Source organism: Formica exsecta, unplaced genomic scaffold (genome assembly GCF_003651465.1).
Source record: "Formica exsecta isolate Colony F162 unplaced genomic scaffold, ASM365146v1 scaffold826, whole genome shotgun sequence".
In the NCBI taxonomy this organism is placed as follows: Eukaryota; Metazoa; Arthropoda; class Insecta; order Hymenoptera; family Formicidae; genus Formica; species Formica exsecta.
Window position 1 is genome coordinate 506,027 of NW_021853596.1, and position 21,399 is coordinate 527,425.

Sequence of the window (21,399 nt, forward strand, 5' to 3'; positions counted from 1 at the left end):
TTTTTAATTATTTTATATATTAATATATTATAAATGATATATCATAATTATGTATATATTATATATATTATATCTGGCATTATCTTCTCTTGTGCAACAATGAAAGAACAGATATAGGTAAACAAATTGGAACGCGCGTTCAGGAAATTATCGAAAATATTATTGAAATTGATCAACAAATGACGTATTTCTAATTGTAGTTGTATTTATAATCAATAAAAATTTTATAATAATTTTATATTATCTAAAAATAGTGCATTATAAACTTTGCGTGCACCATCATAAAATGCTAAATGCATACAATAGTACATATGCCTTGAAATTATCACAGCACATTCTTGCAATTCTTTAATTCATGTATCATGTTAAATTGTTATTAATATAAATTTTTGGTACTTTCATAGAAAAGAATAAAGAGATATAATATTTATTTTTATATTTTATAAAAAGAAGAAATGATACCGCTTTACGGTAATGATTTTGCCAGATCACGATGGGCTAACAAATTTATTTATTCATCACATATAATCAAACTAACAATAAGTAATAGAAATATTCACTGTATTATTGTGACGACATATCTTGTCAAATGCATCAATTTGCATTATCTCTGTTATTATCCCAGAAAAACGTCTTATTTTATGAAGAGAAAGTCAAATATGTATGTATCAGACAAAGATTCATTCATAAATTCTGAACAATTTTTTCACGACGAACTTTTTTCTCTTCCTACTTCGTCGTAATATAATCATTAATATAACAACTATTTTATTAATAAATTTTTAATTCTTTTATTGAGGAAATAGACCGATTGTTCAAGGAACTCACAGAAACTATGATAACCCTGAGACTTTCTGTATATATATTTGAATAGACATGCACACAATTTATTATATGTAAGATCAATGCTTATATTTTATTATAATTTAAATGTTAGAAAATATATTAAACAAAATAAAAAAAGATTTCAGGCATTATATAGCGATCTTTTATCTTCCAGCTGAATGAATAAAAACTTTAACGCGACATAATTACAAAAAATATACATTATATTCATATACTAATCCTATATCAAGGATATGGATGTATCACATTGAAATTTATGATACTATTTTTCAGTCCAACGAGAGTTTGCATTTTAAAATACTTAAAGCAAGATTACTGCAATCTATGACGCATATACACAAAAATTAGACTATGTAACAAGTATATGTAACAAAATTAAAATCTGTGTTTTTACCCTCTATGTCAGTCACATCCAGAATTTTATTAATTAGTACTAGAGTATAATCGAGCGCACTGCGACATTACTGCAAGCACGCTTGAACCTTCTCGATCCATTCCTGCGCCGTGGCTGCATCGGCGGCGCAAAAATTATACGTCCGTCTGTTCGTACGAAGCTGTAAAGAAAACGATTCTATCATGTTTGTATACATCGTGCAATATAACATAAGTTATATTTAAAGGATATAATGTCGAAAATAAATCGGCTTGCAAAATTAAAAAGAAATACATACAAGAGTCAGTAACGCGTGTAAAACTTTGCATTTTGTAATTTATTTTATCCGAAATTGCTTATACTTGAAGAGTCAATTTATTTTTTTGTATATTTAGATCACATGTATTTTTTATATTAAAGTAAGGATATGTACTTACATCAAAGAAGGATTTATCATCCGTTTTCTTTGGTGGTCCGGGCATCGGCGCAGCTGGAGTAACAGACACCACCTCAGCCAAATCTGCAATATGATTTTGTGCGATTTGATTTCGTATAATACATATCCCGTTTAAACTTTTCCTCCTTTTGTCACATCCATTTGCATATTCGGCTACATACCTATATATCCTTTACAATGTGAATCTTCCACTGCGTCATAATATCTCAATTGATGCTTTATAGAATCCAGTACAAACCATCTTTGCTTCCAGCCCTTTAATAGAGCTCCCCGTTTATAAAGATAGCCCTCGTGTGTTCTATTTTCTGCCACATTGCTCGAAAATTGTTCATAATATTGTTGAGAGCTGGTTTGTATCGTTGTTACACCTGCGAACAAAATATAAAAAAACTCGATATTAATACGAAAAGAATTCAGAGAGACGATAACAATCTATAACTGTGAAGATTATATGCGGACGAAAACTGTGCTTAATTTAATCTAATGAAACTTGCGCATACTTGAATTTACGCTTCCGTTGTCGCCCCCGCTTCTCGTGAGCGTGTGAGTCTGGAGATTATCTGTCACAGCCTTATACTTTGTGCAATTCTTTGGCACAGCATCCGCGCATTTGTCATGACACACGTGGCCGCAATCGATACATCTTAATCCAGCCTTCACGGGACCCCATAGTACGCCGGAGCATGCATCGCAGTGAGTCGGCGTCGCGGAATCCAATCGTTCGAACCTTTGATAAATGTAAAATATGATTTGCATTCGGTTAATTTCAGTTTATTATTTTAGAGACATGGATCGCGATTGATACCTGTGCGGATGCGCGTACACGGAACCTTCGTTCCCGGTGGTGTTTCCACCAGCGAGTTTGCCACGTAACAGCAATTCCAAGGTGGAACGTTTGTGAATCAATCGACCGTGGTATCGTACTAGTGCCGTACTGAACGACGCGTGTCGCTGGAGAAAAAAGAGGCAATCCAAATGTGAAATTCAATAATTAAAATTCGCGTGAGCTTTTCTATGATATCTATATCCGTAATAATTGTAACTTACGGCAAGCGAGTCGGTATTCGGCAATTCGAGTTTATCCCAGAGTACTTTCCACTTTTGCGGTAGATGGCCCAACTCGGTCTCCAATTTGTGAATCTCCTCCAAGAGATGTGAGAACTGATCAGGCACCATTGCGCTAACTCCGTCATATCTAAAAACGAATTACGTGTCATTTTTTGCGTATAGAATGCTAAAATGTGGCATTTAAAATCGATTTGCTCACCCCTGAGTGACCACTTTACGATTGCTCTTCACCACACCATCCGCAGCCTCGGCCTCCTCCTCCTGCTGGGAATCCTGCTGCAACACTTCGAGATCGTACGCCGGACCATGTGCCAGCTCCTCTTCCAGGTAGAACTGCCAAATGTCAAGGCTCGGTAAATGCGAGACCGGTCGCAGAACAGGATTCTCCGTGTTGGGCGTATACATGAAATTGTAAAAGAGTGGGCATCTCGCGTGCTGCTTTTCCACGTAATCGAATATACTCTGCCCGAGATTGCAGCCAGTATTTCCAGTTCCCGCTAGTCTACCGCCAGGATAAATTGTGTCGTCGTCGCTGCCGGTATCCACGCCTTTATGATGACTCGTCAGGGAACCCCTTTTATCCTCGATGGCGGTGATACCGCACTCAACTCGGTCAAATTCGCAATCTAGCAGAAACGTGCGGAAGCGGCAAGACACCGAATGATAAGCCAAGAATTTCAGATAATATTCGTTGAATTCGAAGGCCAGAGGAAATTGTTTCTGTATCTGATGCACTATATCGAGAAACTGTAAGAAGGTGGGTGTGAAATTTGTCGTCTGCGAGTTTGCGGCGAGATTGCTCCTGTGGCCAAATCTGTGTCCGAATCCAAGCCATTCCTTTTCGATCAGGACTCTGAAGCCATCGATCGTACGATAGTGCGGATCCAGGCACACCTGCGCTACGGAGCAAACGGTAGTCGTGGTATCCCAACCATCCTCCAGACAGACGGCCACTGACGAACCTTGCATGTCCATAAGGTCAATAACCGCACCTGCCAGTTGCATCAGATTCTGCAATTGCTGCAACCATTCCGAGCTCTCAATCAGCCTGTAGAAGCTCTGATCGGGCTCCACGTTTGGCGAGCTTGGCACGCATGCTCGCATTAATTTCTTAAACGCCGCTTTGGTATGTCTCACGTCATAGTATTCCACTGGAATGAAATCTGTTTTGGGAGCGGATTCCGCCTTCACGCCCTTCATGTGCGCCTTCTCGCCCAGAATATAGAGAGCCGCGCGCTGAAACGTGTGAACACATTCCGTGCCACTGTCGGAATCCGCGGAATGTCTAACAGTTCCGCGCTGATGATGAACGGAAGTCAGGGAAGCTTGCGAGTTATGCCTCTTGTCCTTCAAAGAACCCCATCGACCAAAGTTCTTGGGACCTTTGCCGCCCGACGAGCTGAAAGTACTGAGAGGTTTGTTAAACGGATTACGACGGGACTGCTCAGGAGTGACAATGCGATCTTCCGCCGCCAGCAACAGCGAGTCTATACTTAAAGAGCTGTCAGACATGCCCCAAGCGGAACCCTGTCGCAGTACGGAGAGCGGCGTCGCGGCGACGAGCGCCATCATGTACTTCTCTTGTTCCAGAGAAGAGGTGGTCTCTGAGGACGTGGTCTTGAGGTTACTGCTGGAGGTTGGATGGGCTTTCAACATGCCCATAACGCCTTTCCCATGATAACCTGCGCCCCGAATCAGCAGAGCCTTCGTTCGCGGGTGTCTCCAAGTAACGACTGGCATTCTACTGTGACGATGAAGCCTGCAGAAACGTCGGATGCTCTCATCCGACACGGAAGTGGGCACGATCAGAAGCGCGGGATAACTCCGGCAGATCATATAAGCGCAGTTCACTGAGGTTAGTCGGAAAGGTTCGTTGCGACGATTATTGTGCGGTCCGTTCGAATAAAGACCTAGCCGATACCAATCCCTGACATAGCTACGTTCGGACAAACGTTCAAGAGTCTTGGCATCGGTCGGCGGCTGCGTCACCATGCCAGGTATCTCAAAGTCATCGACGCTGAGATCGTCGTCATGACTGAGATCGTTGTTGTCGGTCATCGGTAGACTCATTCGTCCGGGCGATGTCATGTATTTGTTGTTGCTGTTGATGAGATTCATATTCGGCAGCACGTACTTCTGTCGCTTGGACGACTGCTTCGGTTTGAAACCGGCCTTGCGTGCGGTCTTCAACAGTGTCTTTTTCGCGAAACCCTTCAGCGTGGCGTTCTTTTCCTTATTCTTATGATGCGCCGTCTGTGTGACTAGGATCTGACCGTTAAACGCGAAGTGATGAAAGATGTGCGGCGGATATCGCGCCTTGTGTACGAGTTTCCTTAGGGTATCGATATTCTCGGGCGTGACTTCCTCGTCAAAAGCCAGCTTTATCAACTGGAACGTGCAGGAACGCAATTGCAGACCTTCCTGAAGACATTGATCCAGATGCGCAAGATGTTGCACGGCGACTCGCTTTTCCTTGGTTAGAGATGTCACGGGGAAGGCTCGTACGACCAATTGCTCGCAGGCAAACGGATCACAAGGTATACCTTTAAACACTATTCTATAATTCGTGAGGAAGATAGCACCCTCGGCCGGTAAGAGAGGCGGTATCTTGGGCAATCCTGCGGAGCTCTCCTCCCTGCCGTCCGGCAGCAGATAAACGCGCAAGCCGTCCATTATCACTTCCTCGCCAGGCAGCATGTTGGGTGTCAGGATTTTCGGTTTCTGTATCGGCGGCAGCCTCTTACTCTCCCTATGGACCGCCTCAAGCGTTTCGATGTGCATATGAACGACGCCTGGGACCATTTGATGCAGACATCGCACGTGCTCAGCGCTGACGCCGCCTTCGGTGCAGACGCGATCGACGAATCGCGAAACCATTCGTATGACAGCACTGCCGGTTTCATTTGGATCGGTCTCTTCGAATCCGGACTCGGCGTCACCACTGTCACTCGCTACGCTATTCGTGATGCTATTACTTGCGCGCTCCTCGTCGTAGATGTGATCCTGACGATGCGTCTTCGAACTGATATCTAACGGTACCAACAGATAGACCATTCTGTTGGCGTAATGAATCGCCTGGCTGTACATGGTGCTCTCCTCGCTGTTCACAAGCTCCTTCTGTTTTTCGGAGTCGATAGAGGGCCAGATTCGCATTTGATCCGCGGCAATTTCCAGCGCCGATGGTTCCTGTGCCTGATAAATGGAATATCGATCTCGATACGGAAACTCTTTACCGTCCCGCGGACTGATAGGACTCAGAATACCGTCGTTTATGAGTTTAGGCGGCGAATTGTCACCTGGAAGATACAGGCGCTTGATATCTTTCTGCACATCCAGGTAAAACGCATCCTCCCAGAACTGTTGATTCTGCCATACTGGATGTTCCTGAATACAGGTATACGCAAATTGGATCACACCGGTGCACAATTTTCTACAGAACGCGGTGGCGAGCGGCAGAAGAGCCGCGGCGACTCCGTGCTCGTCCATCGACGAGTCATCCTGTAATGCACAATTCATCAGACGTACTACTAGATCGAATTGCTGATGTTCCAGCATAGCCTTGTTTCCGACCACGTGTTGCGACAGCTCCATGCAGAGCGCTAAGCGTGCTGCTTTGCTCTTCAAAGCTCGCAAGACGGCTGGAAACGTCTTGCGAGCGTCCGAAATCTTGTTCTCGAATATACAGTTGATGCAATTGCGCAACACTTCTAATCTACGAGCAGAGTTGCTGACCAGGTGTCTAGTGTCGTGAACAAACGAGATGTGCGGACCCATGGGCACAATGCGAGGTTGAATCGGTCGTAGGGAAGACAGCCTGACCTTGAGATTATTCTTCGCGAGACCCTCATCAATAATCGCTTGAACCTGCTCAAGATTAATACGCGGGAAGAGAGGTTGATGAATCCTTGCAAACGCACCTTCGGGTGGTTTCAAAATCTTCTGCACATACGGTTGGGGATTCGGATTCTCATTCAAGTACAACTGTTGCGCCAGTTCCTGAATATGCGTCAAAATGACTCGATGATCCTGCGTTTCCTGTTTCAACTGATCGCTCAGGTTACTATATAGCTCATCCCACACGTCACAGGGCCTCCATGGTGGACCTCTTTCCGCGATGAAGGACGTAAAAAACATGCAGTCCAAGACCCTCGTGGTGAAATCGCAGTCTGTAAAACCTCTCTCTCCCAAAAATGCTGCTTTGTGGAAAGTAATGACCGGTTTCGGATGTATCCGTATCAATGTTAGACAGCTCCGATATCCTTGCAATAATTGAGCAAAGGTTCTCATAAACACTGCTCTAAGCTCCTTATCAAGCATGGGCGAATGCGGCGCTCTGGTAGCGAGCGGAGGGAAAGCGTAATCGGCACATGTTAATTCCGGCTGCAACACCAAAGACAATGCGTCCTGCGTCTGAGAGAGCAATGGTTCTGGTAATAGAGCAAGCGAAACACCATCGGGAACAGTTATGGAGCCTCCATCTAGATCGGCTATTATTACATCCATCTGTAAAAAAGATGAAGTTTATAGTAAACGTTGGAAGAGAGAATTTAAGCGCGAGACTTTTCGAGATCATATATAAAATTTTCCTTACAAGTTCTGCAACTTCGTATTTTAACGAGCTATGTACACCCATAATGAATGGCGTCGGAGTGCTGAGTATTTCGACTAAAGCCGCAGGCAAAAGAGGAATGTAAACATGCGAGTATCTAAACGGATACATCAACGCTGTCAGGGCGCGACACCCTTCGGTCAGTCGTGAATAACTAGCAGAATGAAAAAGTATCTTGTGTTCTGTCATGACTGCGCAAAATAATACTAGCACATTACGAATACCTAGAAATTACATTGTATGTATCAGTAATGTAACCCTATATCGAAGTATTATATGGATCATTTACAAAAACTTAATTATTACGATATTCTTACCTAATTGCTGAAATAATAAATTTACAGTAGTGTGAGTTATAGGAAGAGAAGGACTAATTGGTGGCTGAAGCGCCTGGCGATCGCCCGCTCCAATACTGAATCGTACCTGTGGCCCACCAGCAGGAGGTACTTGAATACATCCTAATATGTTTCCGACTAAAGTCTCTAATGGTATGCCAAGATTTTCCACATACACTGTATAAATGATACCGAGACAGTTCTATAAAAATAATAGATTATTATTAAAGATCATTATGGAAAATCAATAGTATTAGTTGATGATAATAATTATACAAATATCCACATACTCTAAATGTTTCTATGTAATCAAGTCTGGAAACCAGCACCAGACATTTGGGTGCATACATAATGCTATGATGTGCAATGGCGGGTATTGCCCTGACCAGAGATCGACTATCTCCATCTACAGGATCCTCTTCCTCATCTACAGGTTTACTTGGCACGATCGAGACCGTTTCATTGAAGCACATACAGGCGCAATAATGTCGATTCGCATCGATGTCTGTCAGTATCGACACAAAGAAGCGTGGCTCTTGTCTCTCCGTCGACAAAGCCCATCCTTGTGGTTGACAAAACTATGTAAGACATATAGCGCATGTGTAAGTAGAGCAATGATATAATAGATTTGTTTCTGAAAAAAGAATCAGTTTTGTACCCATTCTATCCCTTCAATGAAAGGTGTATCCGGCCAATCTTTCTCTGGGAATCGTTGCGATATAACTCCGCTACTTACACCACCCCCTATAATCATGATGATACATGTTACATATTTTTTTCAATTTTATACCAAATACGATGATTAAATTTCATTAATTCCACGATTGTAAAATTGACAAAATAATCACATTATATATCTATCTATAAATTGCTGGAAAGATCCATAAAAGAATTAAACTGTTATTTTTCATTGCGCTTTATTCCTCTTTCCTTGCTGCAATCTCTATAAAGTTTGGACACATATATCTGTCGTTTATCTTAATATAATAAAAACGACAAAGGGATAGAGTCAGAAGAGGAAAACATTGGCTGCAGCCATAATGAGAAGTGTCAGACACAATTTTCGACGATGACTTACTTTCTTTCTCGTGATCGTAGCCGACCACTACAAAGTAGTCGGCTAAACGAGACATCTCGGTGTATTCGTGGGGCTGAGTGGGGGTGGTTGCGCTCAACATCCCACGTCGTGTTTGTTGCACGTGATTTCATGGACCGTCGTACCTGGCTCGCGACCTGTGCGGCTCCGGCACAATAATAACTTTTACCACCTACTTACGTCGAACGGTACGGTCGCGCGAATCGATTCGAGAATATCACTAACATATCTCCTTTAACGTCGTAGCGTTATTAGCGCGCGAGGAGCCGGAATCTCGCGCGCGCCAACAACCCTTCGGGGAGAGAAGTTGGCGTTTAAAAAAAAAAAAAAAAAAAAAAAAAAAGAGGAAAGAGGGGAAGAAAACTGTGCGAACGAGAAAATCTCGCGAATCCTTTCGCACTCACGGCCACGGGCTCTCGCGTTTTTCTAACACGACATCGCGTCGCCGCCTCTCGCCAAATTTCGCGGACCCGCCGAAAATAACGATGCCACAGCCACACCCCGTAGTAACCTTAGTCCATAACCTTCCAAACTCAAACGCCACATTGGGGGTTTGTTGAATCCATCCGCGTCGAACACCAAGGCAAGAACCGAAACGCACCGCCACGGTTACGCGAAACGAAGACGAGACAACGCGCTCCAGAATTGTTTTTTTTTTTGTTTTTTTTTTTGTTTTTCTATGCCGGATGCGCCTGTATTCAACGAACGTCGACGTTTTCGATAAGAATCACGCGCGATTGGCGTATAGAGCCCGCCAATTAAATTTGTCGCTTAGAAGCGACAAATGATGCGGTACCACCGATGATCGGTCATGTCACAATACACGTCACAATAATATATATATATATATACACGGTCGTCATGTCAGATTTACTCACTGGCTAAAGCAGTTCGATCTTCGATCCAACACTGTGCGATTCCACCTAAAGGTATATTCGAGTTTGGACTAATCGCACGCGGGGGAGGCGAACATGATTCTTCGTTTTGACAGTTCGTGATAAGATTTCGCGATGAATAGGTTCGAGTACGCCGATTCTCGGCTTATGCCGAATGAGGTTTATGTGAGACGCGATATGGCCGTGCGTCTTTACGACGGCGATACAAAGGTAATTGATGTCACGGATGTATACTTGTGGGGAACGACCGATGTCCCGAAGATGCACCCAGTGTGCTATTATTTTTTTTTTTTTTTAAACCCTATAGATATAAGGATTGTATTAATATTAGGATAACTTTTCACAGACAAACTTCGAAGGCGGCGAATTAATTTTAACTAGTCACAGAATACTCTGGGGCAGACCCGGCGATATACCACGAGGTAATACTTGTTTGTCGCTGTTACTTCGATATATTGTTTTCTTCGAAGAAGAGAATCCCGGACCGTTTTCTTTCGGACGTAGTAAAAAAATTGTACTACATCTCTCCGAACCTGCTGTTGGTGAGACTTAAAATTACAAGAGTCAAATGATTAATAAGTTATAAATTAAACTAATAATCTTTGTATATATTTGTTTAGATAAGATGCCTGGTCCGGCCGATAATAGCCTATATAATTATGTCAAATTGTCGTTTAAAGAAGGTTTAGATTCAAACTTTATAACGCAATTATCCGATACTATTATAAAACGAGTATGGGAGTTGGCTCCTACCACAAGTCTAAATGTGCCTAACGATGCGCATGACAATCGAGGAAATTCAAAACTACTACCGCAGATAAAAACACGAACGGGCATCATTGGTATCGAAAGAAGTTTGCAAGAGAAGCAGAAAGAAACTGACCAAAATATATCATTGGCGTTTCAAGACCTCACAAAACTTATGGATATGGCTAAAGACATGGTGGCCATCTCAAAGACAATCTCTGCTAAAATACGGGTGATTTTCAATGATTCCTTTGTAAGGTTGGACAAATTGAAGTTCATAATGCAAGATCATTGCAGGAGAGGCAAGGCGATATAACGGAAGATGAGACTGTCAGATTTAAGGCTTATCTAATGAGCTTAGGTATCGATGATCCAGTAACAAGGGATGCGTACAAGAGCAGAAACGAATACTTTGAACAATTAGCAAAACAACTTGCATATATCTTAGAAGAACCAATAAAGGTTTGCAATTTATATATTTTGCGAATATGTAATGAGGATATGTAAAGATGGGAAATGTTATAACTGATTTCAGGAAGTAGGTGGCATGATGACACTTACAGATGTTTATTGCCGTGTAAATAGAGCAAGAGGTTTGGAACTTTTGTCTCCCGAGGATTTGTTACACGCCAGTAGACGGTTGGCGCTCTTAGGTTTACCGATTGTATTAAGAAGCTTTGATAGCGGCGTTATGGTTCTCCAAATTCGTTCTCACGATGATAATGCTGTCGTGGATCGCATAACGGAATTGGTAAATATTTGATTACACAAACACTAATAAAATGAAAATTTTTAATCCATCCATTATATCTTATCCGCATAAAACTTTCAGTTAAAGGAAAAGGAATCTATGACAGCCGAAGATCTCGCACAATCGGAAGGTATATCAGTATTGTTAGCGCGCGAGCGATTGCTAGTCACAGAAAAGCACGGCAAAGCGTGCAGGGATGATTCAATAGAGGCTTTGAGATTTTATCCGAATTTATTTTTAGAAGAGATATCTAGTGAGTAATTTTCAGTTCCCCTGTAAGCATATGATTATGTTTTTGTTTTTTTTATCATAATCAGATTAACATTGACCATCATGTAAAATACCAACAGTTCAAGGTTTTATATATTTCTTAAGCCTTCATATGCTCAAAGTATAGCTAAATCAATTAAACATAGTTATTTTGTAAAATACACGAAAATAATTATTTTCTTATAATTATATATAATTTGTATATATCTTATTCCTGATACCTAAGTGACATTTTTTGAATAATTTAAATCTTTCATCATAATAATTACTTCTTTGTGTATATATTACATAAACATGATATGAATCGAAGATTATATCGAATCGCATATTTTATATTTCACAGCCAGAAGAATTTTGAAAAAAAGTTAGAAAGCTAAACTTATTTTAAATTATATGGGATTATGTGTGTGCACATGTGTATGTATGTGTGTGTATTACTGTAAAGGTGCAATGAAATAAATTTTATATCTATATTAACATAATCTCTCTTGATACAATCAACACTTGAAAAGATAGAAAACGCTGATTGATGGGAGAAATTAATTAAGATAACATATATACATAGATGATGAATATATACATACATTATAAATAAAAATAAATGTGTATTTTAAACTTGTTTTAACACAAGTGTAAGATAAGGCAATGAAGTGCAAGGCATCATGCATTTTAATTGAAATATATTTTTTCAGATTTATTCATTAAACGAACTGTGTAAATAGAACCGCAACCATGATTAACAATGATCGTATATAATTAATAATACATGATTTTCCGTATCTGTATTATTTATGCATATACAGGATGGAGATTATTTTCTAAAATAGCGGTTCAATACATTTGCTATTATATTCTTTGACAAATTTAGAATCGACTTTCTCTTAAATATCTCATCTTTTTTCACTTTTCAATTTTCACGATTAAATATCTTAGCAATTAAGAGTTAAATTAAGATTCTCTCAAAGTATGCTACTTGAAATTATATAACATAAAGAATAAGATTTTGTTATTCTCTTATACTGGTGAAGTTTAATCTGAAGAAAATAATTTATTTTAGTTAATTTCCGTTTTTAATTTTAACTTCTTTATAATTAAGAAATATTAGTAGGTGTTTCAATACTTGTTCAATACTACTTTCATACTTTGGTCATCAAAAAATTCACTCTAAAGATAATCCAAGAATATATCGGCAAATTCTGATCCACTATTTCAGATACACCCTGTATTAGACACGTGTTATATATTGTACAGCATATAAATGTCCGCCGTACAATATCGCCCACTATCGGTAAATTACGGTCCTCCACAAGTCAATGCAGTTAAATTTGTTCGCACAATTAATATAGTATAATACAAGATGTCGTATAACAATACATATATATTATACCTTTGACGAACACAAGCTCGAACGTACCTGTTCGTTTAAAAACAGTTACTTTACAAATATTAATTTATACATCAAAAAGTCCGATTACTTTTATGTCCAATTAATACATACTTGGGACAAGATAACAGTCATTTGTGTGTGACATCCATAATTATTTATATATTGTACTAAATACTCTTTGAAAATAAAATAAAAAATTTACGCATGCGCATTTTATTCAATTTCTTTATAAAGATCAATGTCGACATTGCGCAATTGTTAGAATTAATTTATACGTGCGATAATTAATTTTTCCACTAATTCCTAATGACTTTAACATTCGAGGTACGTTCGAGTGCATTTTAAAATGCAATAAGGAAGGCTTGGCAAGGTTCATTCTTTAAAAGGTCTTACTTTAATCAACGAGATACGAAGACTATAACGCATATATACATATACAGGATGGGGTGTGAATGTGCCCTTATTATATCACAGAGAGGCGTAACAAAAATATAAAATAATTTAAATTTTATATAGTATTTTGTATGTGAATTCTTTCTCGCGTTTCATTCATGCAATCGCTATGTGTTTTTCGTGATTCGTCCCACAAATTGTTAACATTGTAAAATTATTAATAATACCGATATATGTTGAAATATCTACCCATCGATACGCATATAGCATTGCTATATCATTTATTTATTAACGTATTGCTAGTAACATATGGTTTTCAACGTTGATGTACGCCTTGAGAATTTAAGAAAAACTAATTTTTTAAATCTATTCTATTAAAAAAGGAGCAATAATTATTGATACGCATATAGTAACGCTGTTTGTGGTACGAATCACTCTACACTATTATTGTCATTATCATTCGGTTCTCTCCCTTTCTCTCATTCTCTCTGGTTATCTCTCTTTTGTATTACATTTTTTGAATTTCTTCTTTAATGTTCTCTTATCCCCTCGTCCTCGCCTACTCTTTTTCTATGCTGTAATCGCCTTTCCACTGTCTTTCATTCTTCTATTTTTATCGCTTTTTATCTTTTACCATATTATAACTAGCCTCTGACAAAATTAAATTCTGAAAAACGAGATGCAAACTATTAAACAACTCTCATTTCTTTCCCCCTGAACTCGTCCTGCGCATGTAGTATCATATCAGATTAACGTATACACGGGAATCCCGAGAACGGTGCGTATATCAGTAGCAATAACTTGAGAGAACATTCTCTTGTATTACTTCACGTAACGATAACTTTATCGTTGCGAGAAAATCAAGTTACGAAAAAATCCAACACTCTTTTCGCAACCGTTTTCTGCGACACCGTATATACGACGTCTACGTGTAGACAAACACGTAGACACGTTATAGCAGACGCGTAATATACGCATAGACGTGAATCGCCCATAGGTATTAAGAATAAAAGTTCAGTTTGTGCTGATATACAACAGTGTTAGATGCTAATATGCCAATCTTGGCTTATATATACGTATGTATGCGTGTATATATATGTAAATATATATATATATATATATATATATATATATATAAATACATATATAAATATATATACACACGCGCATACACATATTAGCACACCGAACTAACGTGTTATATTGCGCGGACATTACACAACGCATCGTCCACGGTACACGTCGACTTAATCTACTATTAGAATATGAGCAGCGTAAGCGCCGGAAGCAACGCTGGTTTCAACACTTACAATTGTTAATGCACAAAACGTGTTTCCGCTACGTTCGACATTGATATTCGAATCCGCTTAAGATTGAAAAGCATAATTTAGCAAGTACAATTCTGATTATGAAAAGATCGTATATTGAACGTGATAAATAGAAACTATTATATTTTTCCTCCGCGGATCTATATGAAAAAAAAAGCGAGATTTTTTGAAACGGGGAAAAACCAGTTTTTGACCAGTGATCAGATTGCTGCCGAATTAGAGGACTATATGGATGAACAACTTAACACAATACTGGAAGATAACAGCACTGTACAAGTAGCAGAGGAATTATTAAGGTTTTATCGATATTGCATAGAGGGCAATGAATCCACAGCAAAAACGGAACTTGAGAAATTACCACCGCTACAGCCTTGGCTTAACTGTGAACGACCTATTCGATCTACTCGTCCTTTGCCAGTACAACAGGATAGCAGCTCGGATGAAGATATGGATGTGGATAAAAATCAACAAGAAGACGATGGATGGACAGTAGTTACAAATAGGCGAAGCAGATAACTCCCAACTCTGTATAAAAGATATCTTTATTCAGCGCTTTTCTTCTTCATATGTATGTATGTATGTGTATATATATATATATATATATATATGCATACAGATTATGCGTATATTCGCTTATGTACAATATCTCATTATTAAGTATACACACATACATAGCTCGTACGCACGCACGCACAGCTCTTTAAATTAGAATCTGCAAATTATATATAATTACACGTATTATTTAACGCGAAAAAAAGCTGCTTTGGTCGAGCTATTTCGATTAAGCTACTTAAAAGACGATAAAGTTGCAATTTCAAACTTAAATTATCAATAAAGGAAATTTTAATTTTAATCGCAAATTTTAGCGATTTTAGCAAAAGTTAGAAATGAATAAATTGTTAAATTAAAACTACAGGTAAAATATATTATATAGCTCTAAGTGTCGCATATAAGAAGTTACAAAAAATTTTACAATAATATAATCTTTTCCACTATTATTAGCCACCGTTATTAAAGACATTCGTCACTATGATTCTCGCAAAATACACCTCCTCCACTATCTCTCTGTCGCGTGATTTTCCGTCTATCTAAATTTATTCTTGCGTATATAATATATCAGTGAAGAGATAAGAATATCGTTCGCAAAGGGAATGTGCCTTACAATTAGATTTATGAAGATTAATGAGAAGTGAGCGATATTAGTCCCATTAGTAATTGGCGATAGAAAAATCTGCATAAGTTAATAAGTGCGAAGTAGAATAGTGGATTTTTATGAGACGAGAAGAGTGTATAGTATAGATTGTAAAATTTTGCTCGTAATAATGTATCTTCTTTTTTCTTTTTATGTATATATATAATATATACGTACACGTATGCGCGCGTGTACAAAGACTAAGCTTGCAAGTTCCGTCATGTATATGAAGAGGTACAAAAGTTATAGAATAGGCGTTGAGGTCCAAAAGGCTGTCTAATTCGTGCGAGTCGTTTAACGATCGTTTTTTTTTTTTTTTTTTAGTAGTGATCGAATGTCACGGATTCGATCGAGGGTGTCGGAACTGTGTATCTGAAGAACTTGAACTCCGATGGTTTCAATCGCACTTTATAAACAACAGAGAATTAAAAGAAACTCACAGAAATTTATTTTGCGTAATTAAATTTTTAATCTTCAAGATTTGGAATTATTTCAAAAGTAAATTTTTTTTCATTTCTTTCTAATCTGTGAAAACTAATATTTTATATTTCTGACAATCGAGATAACTGTTCAAAATGGAATTGGAAATATTTCACTGGGCTAAGTATAATAATTTCTATATAAAAAATTAGCTATTTTAATTCTATTAGAAGAATTAAAATAGAAAGGAATAACTTCAACACAAGATTCTCAAGTTAGATCAACCCTAAAATTTAAGAACTCTGTGCATCACAAAATCATTTTGATCAATTTCATTTCTAATTCGTCTAATTTTATAGAGCAAATAACGTTCATTTTTATTATCGTTGAATCCTAGCAAGAAAAATGCACTTAAATTCTGCTGTTATCTGTTATAATAAATTTAAGAAACGTTGAATAAATTCTCAAATTATAAATCGCGAAGGAGCAGACACATACGTCCCTATATGGGTCACTATCACATATAGTGACGGAATTTTTTGTAAGATAATTATAAAAGAGAGAGAGAGGTCTACAGAGTTTTCCCTTACATGCTAATTTTACGATATTTCTCTCTTATATCTAATCTAGTTAAATTCTAATGATAGTCAAAAATTGTGACCCTTAGTTCTTAAAAGGCGACATATAATTGCCTAAAAATCAATACATTTATATAGGGAGCTATGGCAATTACATAAATCGTGTTTATCTTACTTTTCACGAATGCAGAATTGTCATATCTATTGCAAAAACTGCCAATCTCTCAAGATAGTTCCGACACCATCGAATGTTGTAATTGGGCTTCGATTTTTCGCGTAGATTATCTTGTCATGGAATAGATCGTAATCGATCGTGCGATTAGAATTAACGCACATATGTGAAAAAATACATTCTTATCGTTTTTATTTGCGGCGATAATCATCGCGTAGTAACCGTGCGCAATCGTATTGTTTTATGGATGATAATTATTCAATCATATGTATGACGCAAGGAAGGTGATATTATGGATAATATCGAAAAGAACTCAAAATTTGTCTATCACTCCAAGAAAATAAAAAACCAATGTTTTCATGATAGTGATAAATGAATTGCAGCAATGATAATGATAAATGAATTGCAGGAAAATGATTTACTAACAATTATGTGATTGATTTTCAAGTCGCGTGGCGTCGTACGTTCGTAGTTTGTTTATGTGAGTGATTCCTAAGATGAAAATTTGCAATTAAAATATCTCTAAAAAAGAGATCCATAAAATGCAAAAAGTAATTGCTTCAAAGAGTTAATTGCTTCGAGAGAGATATGTAACAGAACACATTACTAGAAATTTTATGTCGTATTTCATCAGTCGGTCGCATCAAATTCCTCCAGTTCTATCTATCCTTTTAGAAGAAAGATTTAATTTTGCTACTTAATCGATTGCAGTTTGCATGATTTTTCGGATAATGATGTAAGCGCAAAATTTGCACTTGACGAGTTCATTTTCGACAAACTGGAGAATTAAGATAAGTAATATCGGCTCTCGCGACGTGCAGTAAGATTCCGTATCAATTATAAATTTCTTTGTTAAACGATATCGCACATTTATCACCCACAGTGATCTGAACGACCGTTCGTCTGAACGTTAACGTACTAGATAAATAGGATGCTTATGACATCACACATCTCTGCGTGTGTGTGAGAGATCGTTTCTTATTTTACGTTTAGATTATACAAATACGCGTATATCTCTTCCGGACACGCATAAATACATCAAAGAACGCGGGCATGACACAAAATTTTATACGAGATGGTACACGCGCGCGCGAAAAGTAATACTTTAAGACTCTGCTTTCCGCCGCTCCGGTCATCCTTTCGCTCTCGTCCCGCGAACGCGACGATTCCGTTTCTACTTTCTGAGTGGATGCCACATGGCGACCGGACGCCGCAAGGCCGCCAACATTTGTCTCCAATGCGCCAGCGCTTTTCCCGTCGAGGTAGATCCTATGATGATGTGGCCGATAGAGTACGCCTTTGGATTCGTACTATGGTCGCCGTTCAATTCCGCCACCGTCAATCTCAGTTGTATAGTCTGGGAAAAAATATATTTGATAGAAATATTTCTACATAGATAGATATAAATTTGTAGGCAGAACATACATCGATTTATAAAAAAATTAAATATTGGAAGGATTTTGAAGAAAATCCTTAACTCTTAAGCAAAAATTGATTGATTCGAAAAATTGATATTATATTTTCATTGTAATATTTATACATATATATTATTTAAAAATGGAAATTTATTCAAAACCTGTAAAGAGTGCGCTGGCATGCTAAATATTATCGCTTCGTTGAAGATTGGACTCTTCTCGCCTTTCTTTACGGACGTTTTCTTTTTATGCATCTTTTTTCCTTGTTGAAGTAGATATACCTTAGTGAAAGTAAAAAAAATATATGTTAACACATTTTTCTTAAATTATTTATTAAAATACATATACAATATAAAAGAGTATGATCAGCTTAAATTACCTTAACGAAGAAATCACCCGGAGTTGAATTCGCGCCGCGCAAGTTGCGAGCTTTAACTACTACAAGGGTGAGTCTCTCTGCCGTTGGCAAGTAACTGAGAGAGAACATCAGCTCTCCTAGATGCGGAGTGGGTAAGGCAGGTCCACTGAGCGGTAGCCACGTTGTAGCTGGTGGCCTCCCCACAGGCCCGAGCTTTAAACTGGCTTCACCGATTAACGATGCGCCACCGCCGATACTAGATTCATCAGAAAACACCTGAATAATGGAAAGAAAAATCTATTTTAATTCATGCACCGTTATAAACTCAATCCGAACTTAAAATCAACTTAAAATCATTCAGTTAAAAAGCAAACTTATCTATTTTGCTACTTGTAATATTTAATTTACTTATATATTTAAAATAGAAATAGCGTGAACAAAAATCAATAGCGAAAAGCACCTCAACGAGAAGTGTCTTGCCTGCCGGACCGCCATCGAGGGGAAATAGGAATTTTTCCTGATAACTAGGCGATGGACATACCCTGTAAATCCTCGTTTGTACGTGGGTCTGCCTGTCGGGTAAAAGACATACTCTGCAAAAGAAAAATATATTAAACATTCATGCTCAAAAGTTAATTAATTATTAATTAATTATTTCTGAGAAAGAGAGAATAAATCGTTATAAAAGAAAATGGCGGTATATTTTCTAAAAGAATTACTAATCGAATTTATAATAAAAAAATTATCGTACAAAAATTATTATATGCTAGTTTTACTAAGAATAACAATATTATATTGAAGAGCAAAGAGAAAAAGAGAAAGATATTTACCTAACAAAAGTATCTTGCGCTGGAGTATCATCGACAGCAACGAGATCCCTGGCCTCCAAGATGCTCACAACCAAATCGCCCTCGCAGTCGCTTCCGCGACCACCCCATCTTTCATGTTCGAGTCCGACGCAGATGTGGCCTACAATGGGTGCTTCTTCGAGATCGTTCAGACTCACGCTAGTGTCGGAACATACGCTCTCGCAACTGATCGCTCTCTTTAAGGTAGATTCGTCAGGCGGTGGTTCCGGCTCGGGACCGAGTGAACCTCGACGATTTCCCAATCTAGTGTAATCGTTCATCGCGTAACCTAGATATGACTCCTCCAGATTTTGCGAAAGTCGTCTCTTTGGTTGCACCTCTTCTAAGGCGTAGAGTTCTTGGCTATTCCGTCTCCTAAAGATAACAAATTTTATAGACAATATTCGTTTACAATGCTTAAAGATAACAAAGGGGAGATAATCTAGAGGAACATGGCGTAATTTTTTTCTACGATGTCCAATTCTTACCTCGATGGATCGGCAACATCAAATTCTACATATTCGTGAATGCCGTTTAATCTTTCTATACTTTTACGTCGTTGTTCGAGGCTGTTGAAAATATCCTAGAATTGATTTTTAATAAATTTACAATACAGATATATCTGATATTATATTAAGGGGGAAGCATACCCGTTTGAATCTTCGAAAAATGAGTACATTTTCTAGACTTTTTGGCAGTGCAACAATTTGATAAAAACTTTTTTTACAATATTAATACAATATTAAGTACTTAAATAAAAATTTTTAGTTTCAAAAAAATTTTTTTTTGTAGTTGTGCAAATATTTGCAGATTTATATTTTCATGCACGGTATGCATGACAATTTTTTTAAATTAAAAATTTTTGTTTAGGTGCTTAATAATATTGTATTAATATTATAAAAAAATAAAAAGTTTTTATCAAGTCGTTTCGCTGCAAAAAAATCTAGAAAATGTATTCATTTTTCGAGAGTTCAAACGAGTATGCCTCCTTAAATAAATTTCTTATAATCGGTATATATATCTTTTTTATGTATTACAAAAAAAATAAAAAACAACACGTACCTCCGACGTTCGGGTGAAACTCGGATCTGATAAATAAGTATAAGACTCATGATTGTTCTCTTTAACCAACAAAGGAGACGACGGTGGATCTTGTAAACTATTGTATACCTACGGGCAGCAAAAATATCAGATTCAAAATGAGAATAAAGAAGAATATAAATTATTCTTGATATTATGTAAAACAAAAAAGTAAATTAGTACTTCTTGCGCTGTTCTGTGAGCTTCCAGATTTAGTTCAGGACTATAAAGATCGGAACTCCGTCTCGAACCATCCGGACCGGTCACATCCGGATCGGTTTCCGCATAAATATCCCGCATATCTTGCAAGTATTCAGCATCCTGTAAATTATCTCCGGTGTTATCGTTTACGAACGGCGGGAACGTAAGCCGCTGTATTTGTTGCGCCGAGGAAAGCACCGAACTATAGAAAAAAATGTTACAATTGGATATAAAAAGATTTATAAGATCAAGAATAAATATTATAAAAATTGATAGTACCCAGGATTAAGATAATTGTTCACGCTTTCTCTCTTTTTGAATACTCTTTTTAGAAAAAGTTCTAATTAATTTAAAAACTTTATATGTAATTATGTTTCTTTTTCTAAAATAAAAATTAGCTTCTAATAAAAAGAGCCAAAATTACAAATTTGTCGCGTCATTTTAACTGATTCATATACAAAGAACAAATATATATATATATATCTTTTTCTAAAAATTAGCTTCTAATAAAAAGAGCCAAAATTACAAATTTGTCGCGTCATTTTAACTGATTCATATACAAAGAACAAATAAAATATA

At 37.7% G+C, this 21,399-nt stretch overlaps 4 protein-coding genes across 6 annotated transcripts in view; 2 read left to right on the plus strand and 2 right to left on the minus strand.

Annotated features, from left to right (window-relative positions):
* Window positions 1-185: 185 nt before the first annotated feature.
* Window positions 186-9,482, minus strand: LOC115244664 (myotubularin-related protein 13). The gene is made up of 12 exons (XM_029822512.1): window positions 8,767-9,482; window positions 8,347-8,432; window positions 7,979-8,266; window positions 7,671-7,890; window positions 7,336-7,577; window positions 2,944-7,247; window positions 2,724-2,871; window positions 2,482-2,627; window positions 2,177-2,403; window positions 1,838-2,044; window positions 1,657-1,739; window positions 186-1,400 (listed from the first exon to the last, which is right to left on the minus strand). The coding sequence occupies exons 1-12, from the start codon at window positions 8,864-8,866 to the stop codon at window positions 1,308-1,310; spliced, it is 6,144 nt and encodes a 2,047-aa protein (XP_029678372.1). The 5' UTR covers window positions 8,867-9,482; the 3' UTR covers window positions 186-1,307.
* Window positions 9,483-9,660: 178 nt separating this feature from the next.
* Window positions 9,661-14,337, plus strand: LOC115244666 (vacuolar protein-sorting-associated protein 36). Its single transcript, XM_029822518.1, has 7 exons — window positions 9,661-9,890; window positions 10,027-10,222; window positions 10,301-10,659; window positions 10,725-10,889; window positions 10,963-11,178; window positions 11,260-11,431; window positions 12,141-14,337. The coding sequence occupies exons 1-7, from the start codon at window positions 9,795-9,797 to the stop codon at window positions 12,164-12,166; spliced, it is 1,230 nt and encodes a 409-aa protein (XP_029678378.1). The 5' UTR covers window positions 9,661-9,794; the 3' UTR covers window positions 12,167-14,337.
* A 363-nt stretch (window positions 14,338-14,700) lies between these two features.
* On the plus strand, window positions 14,701-16,068 carry LOC115244657 (pre-rRNA-processing protein TSR2 homolog). The gene has a single exon (XM_029822489.1). It carries the CDS (start codon window positions 14,701-14,703, stop codon window positions 15,070-15,072), a length of 372 nt encoding a protein of 123 aa, XP_029678349.1. The 3' UTR covers window positions 15,073-16,068.
* The window catches only part of LOC115244606, a 62,594-nt gene continuing 57,248 nt past the window's right edge, over window positions 16,054-21,399 (minus strand). For all 3 annotated transcript variants that reach the window (XM_029822392.1, XM_029822393.1, XM_029822391.1), the window contains exons 7-14: window positions 20,803-21,022; window positions 20,602-20,709; window positions 20,028-20,122; window positions 19,522-19,914; window positions 19,152-19,284; window positions 18,713-18,967; window positions 18,495-18,614; window positions 16,054-18,275 (exon numbers count right to left, since the gene is read on the minus strand). In XM_029822392.1, the coding sequence (XP_029678252.1) occupies window positions 18,093-18,275; window positions 18,495-18,614; window positions 18,713-18,967; window positions 19,152-19,284; window positions 19,522-19,914; window positions 20,028-20,122; window positions 20,602-20,709; window positions 20,803-21,022 (1,507 nt within the window). In that variant the 3' untranslated portion in view covers window positions 16,054-18,092. The remainder of the gene's footprint in view (window positions 18,276-18,494; window positions 18,615-18,712; window positions 18,968-19,151; window positions 19,285-19,521; window positions 19,915-20,027; window positions 20,123-20,601; window positions 20,710-20,802; window positions 21,023-21,399) is intronic.

Excerpts from the sequence above, each read along its gene's own strand:
- LOC115244657 (XM_029822489.1), top strand. The coding sequence starts at position 14,701 with ATGAAAAAAAAAGCGAGATTTTTTGAAACGGGGAAAAACCAGTTTTTG.
- LOC115244664 (XM_029822512.1), bottom strand. The coding sequence starts at position 8,866 with ATGTTGAGCGCAACCACCCCCACTCAGCCCCACGAATACACCGAGATG. Across the intron at positions 2,628-2,723 it reads CGAATACCGACTCGCTTGCC|CGACACGCGTCGTTCAGTAC; the intron begins GTAAGTTACAAT and ends TTTTTTCTCCAG. Across the intron at positions 2,045-2,176 it reads CAACGGAAGCGTAAATTCAA|GTGTAACAACGATACAAACC; the intron begins GTATGCGCAAGT and ends TTTTGTTCGCAG.
- LOC115244666 (XM_029822518.1), top strand. The coding sequence starts at position 9,795 with ATGAATAGGTTCGAGTACGCCGATTCTCGGCTTATGCCGAATGAGGTT. Across the intron at positions 10,223-10,300 it reads TCTCTCCGAACCTGCTGTTG|ATAAGATGCCTGGTCCGGCC; the intron begins GTGAGACTTAAA and ends ATATTTGTTTAG. Across the intron at positions 10,660-10,724 it reads CAATCTCTGCTAAAATACGG|GAGAGGCAAGGCGATATAAC; the intron begins GTGATTTTCAAT and ends AGATCATTGCAG.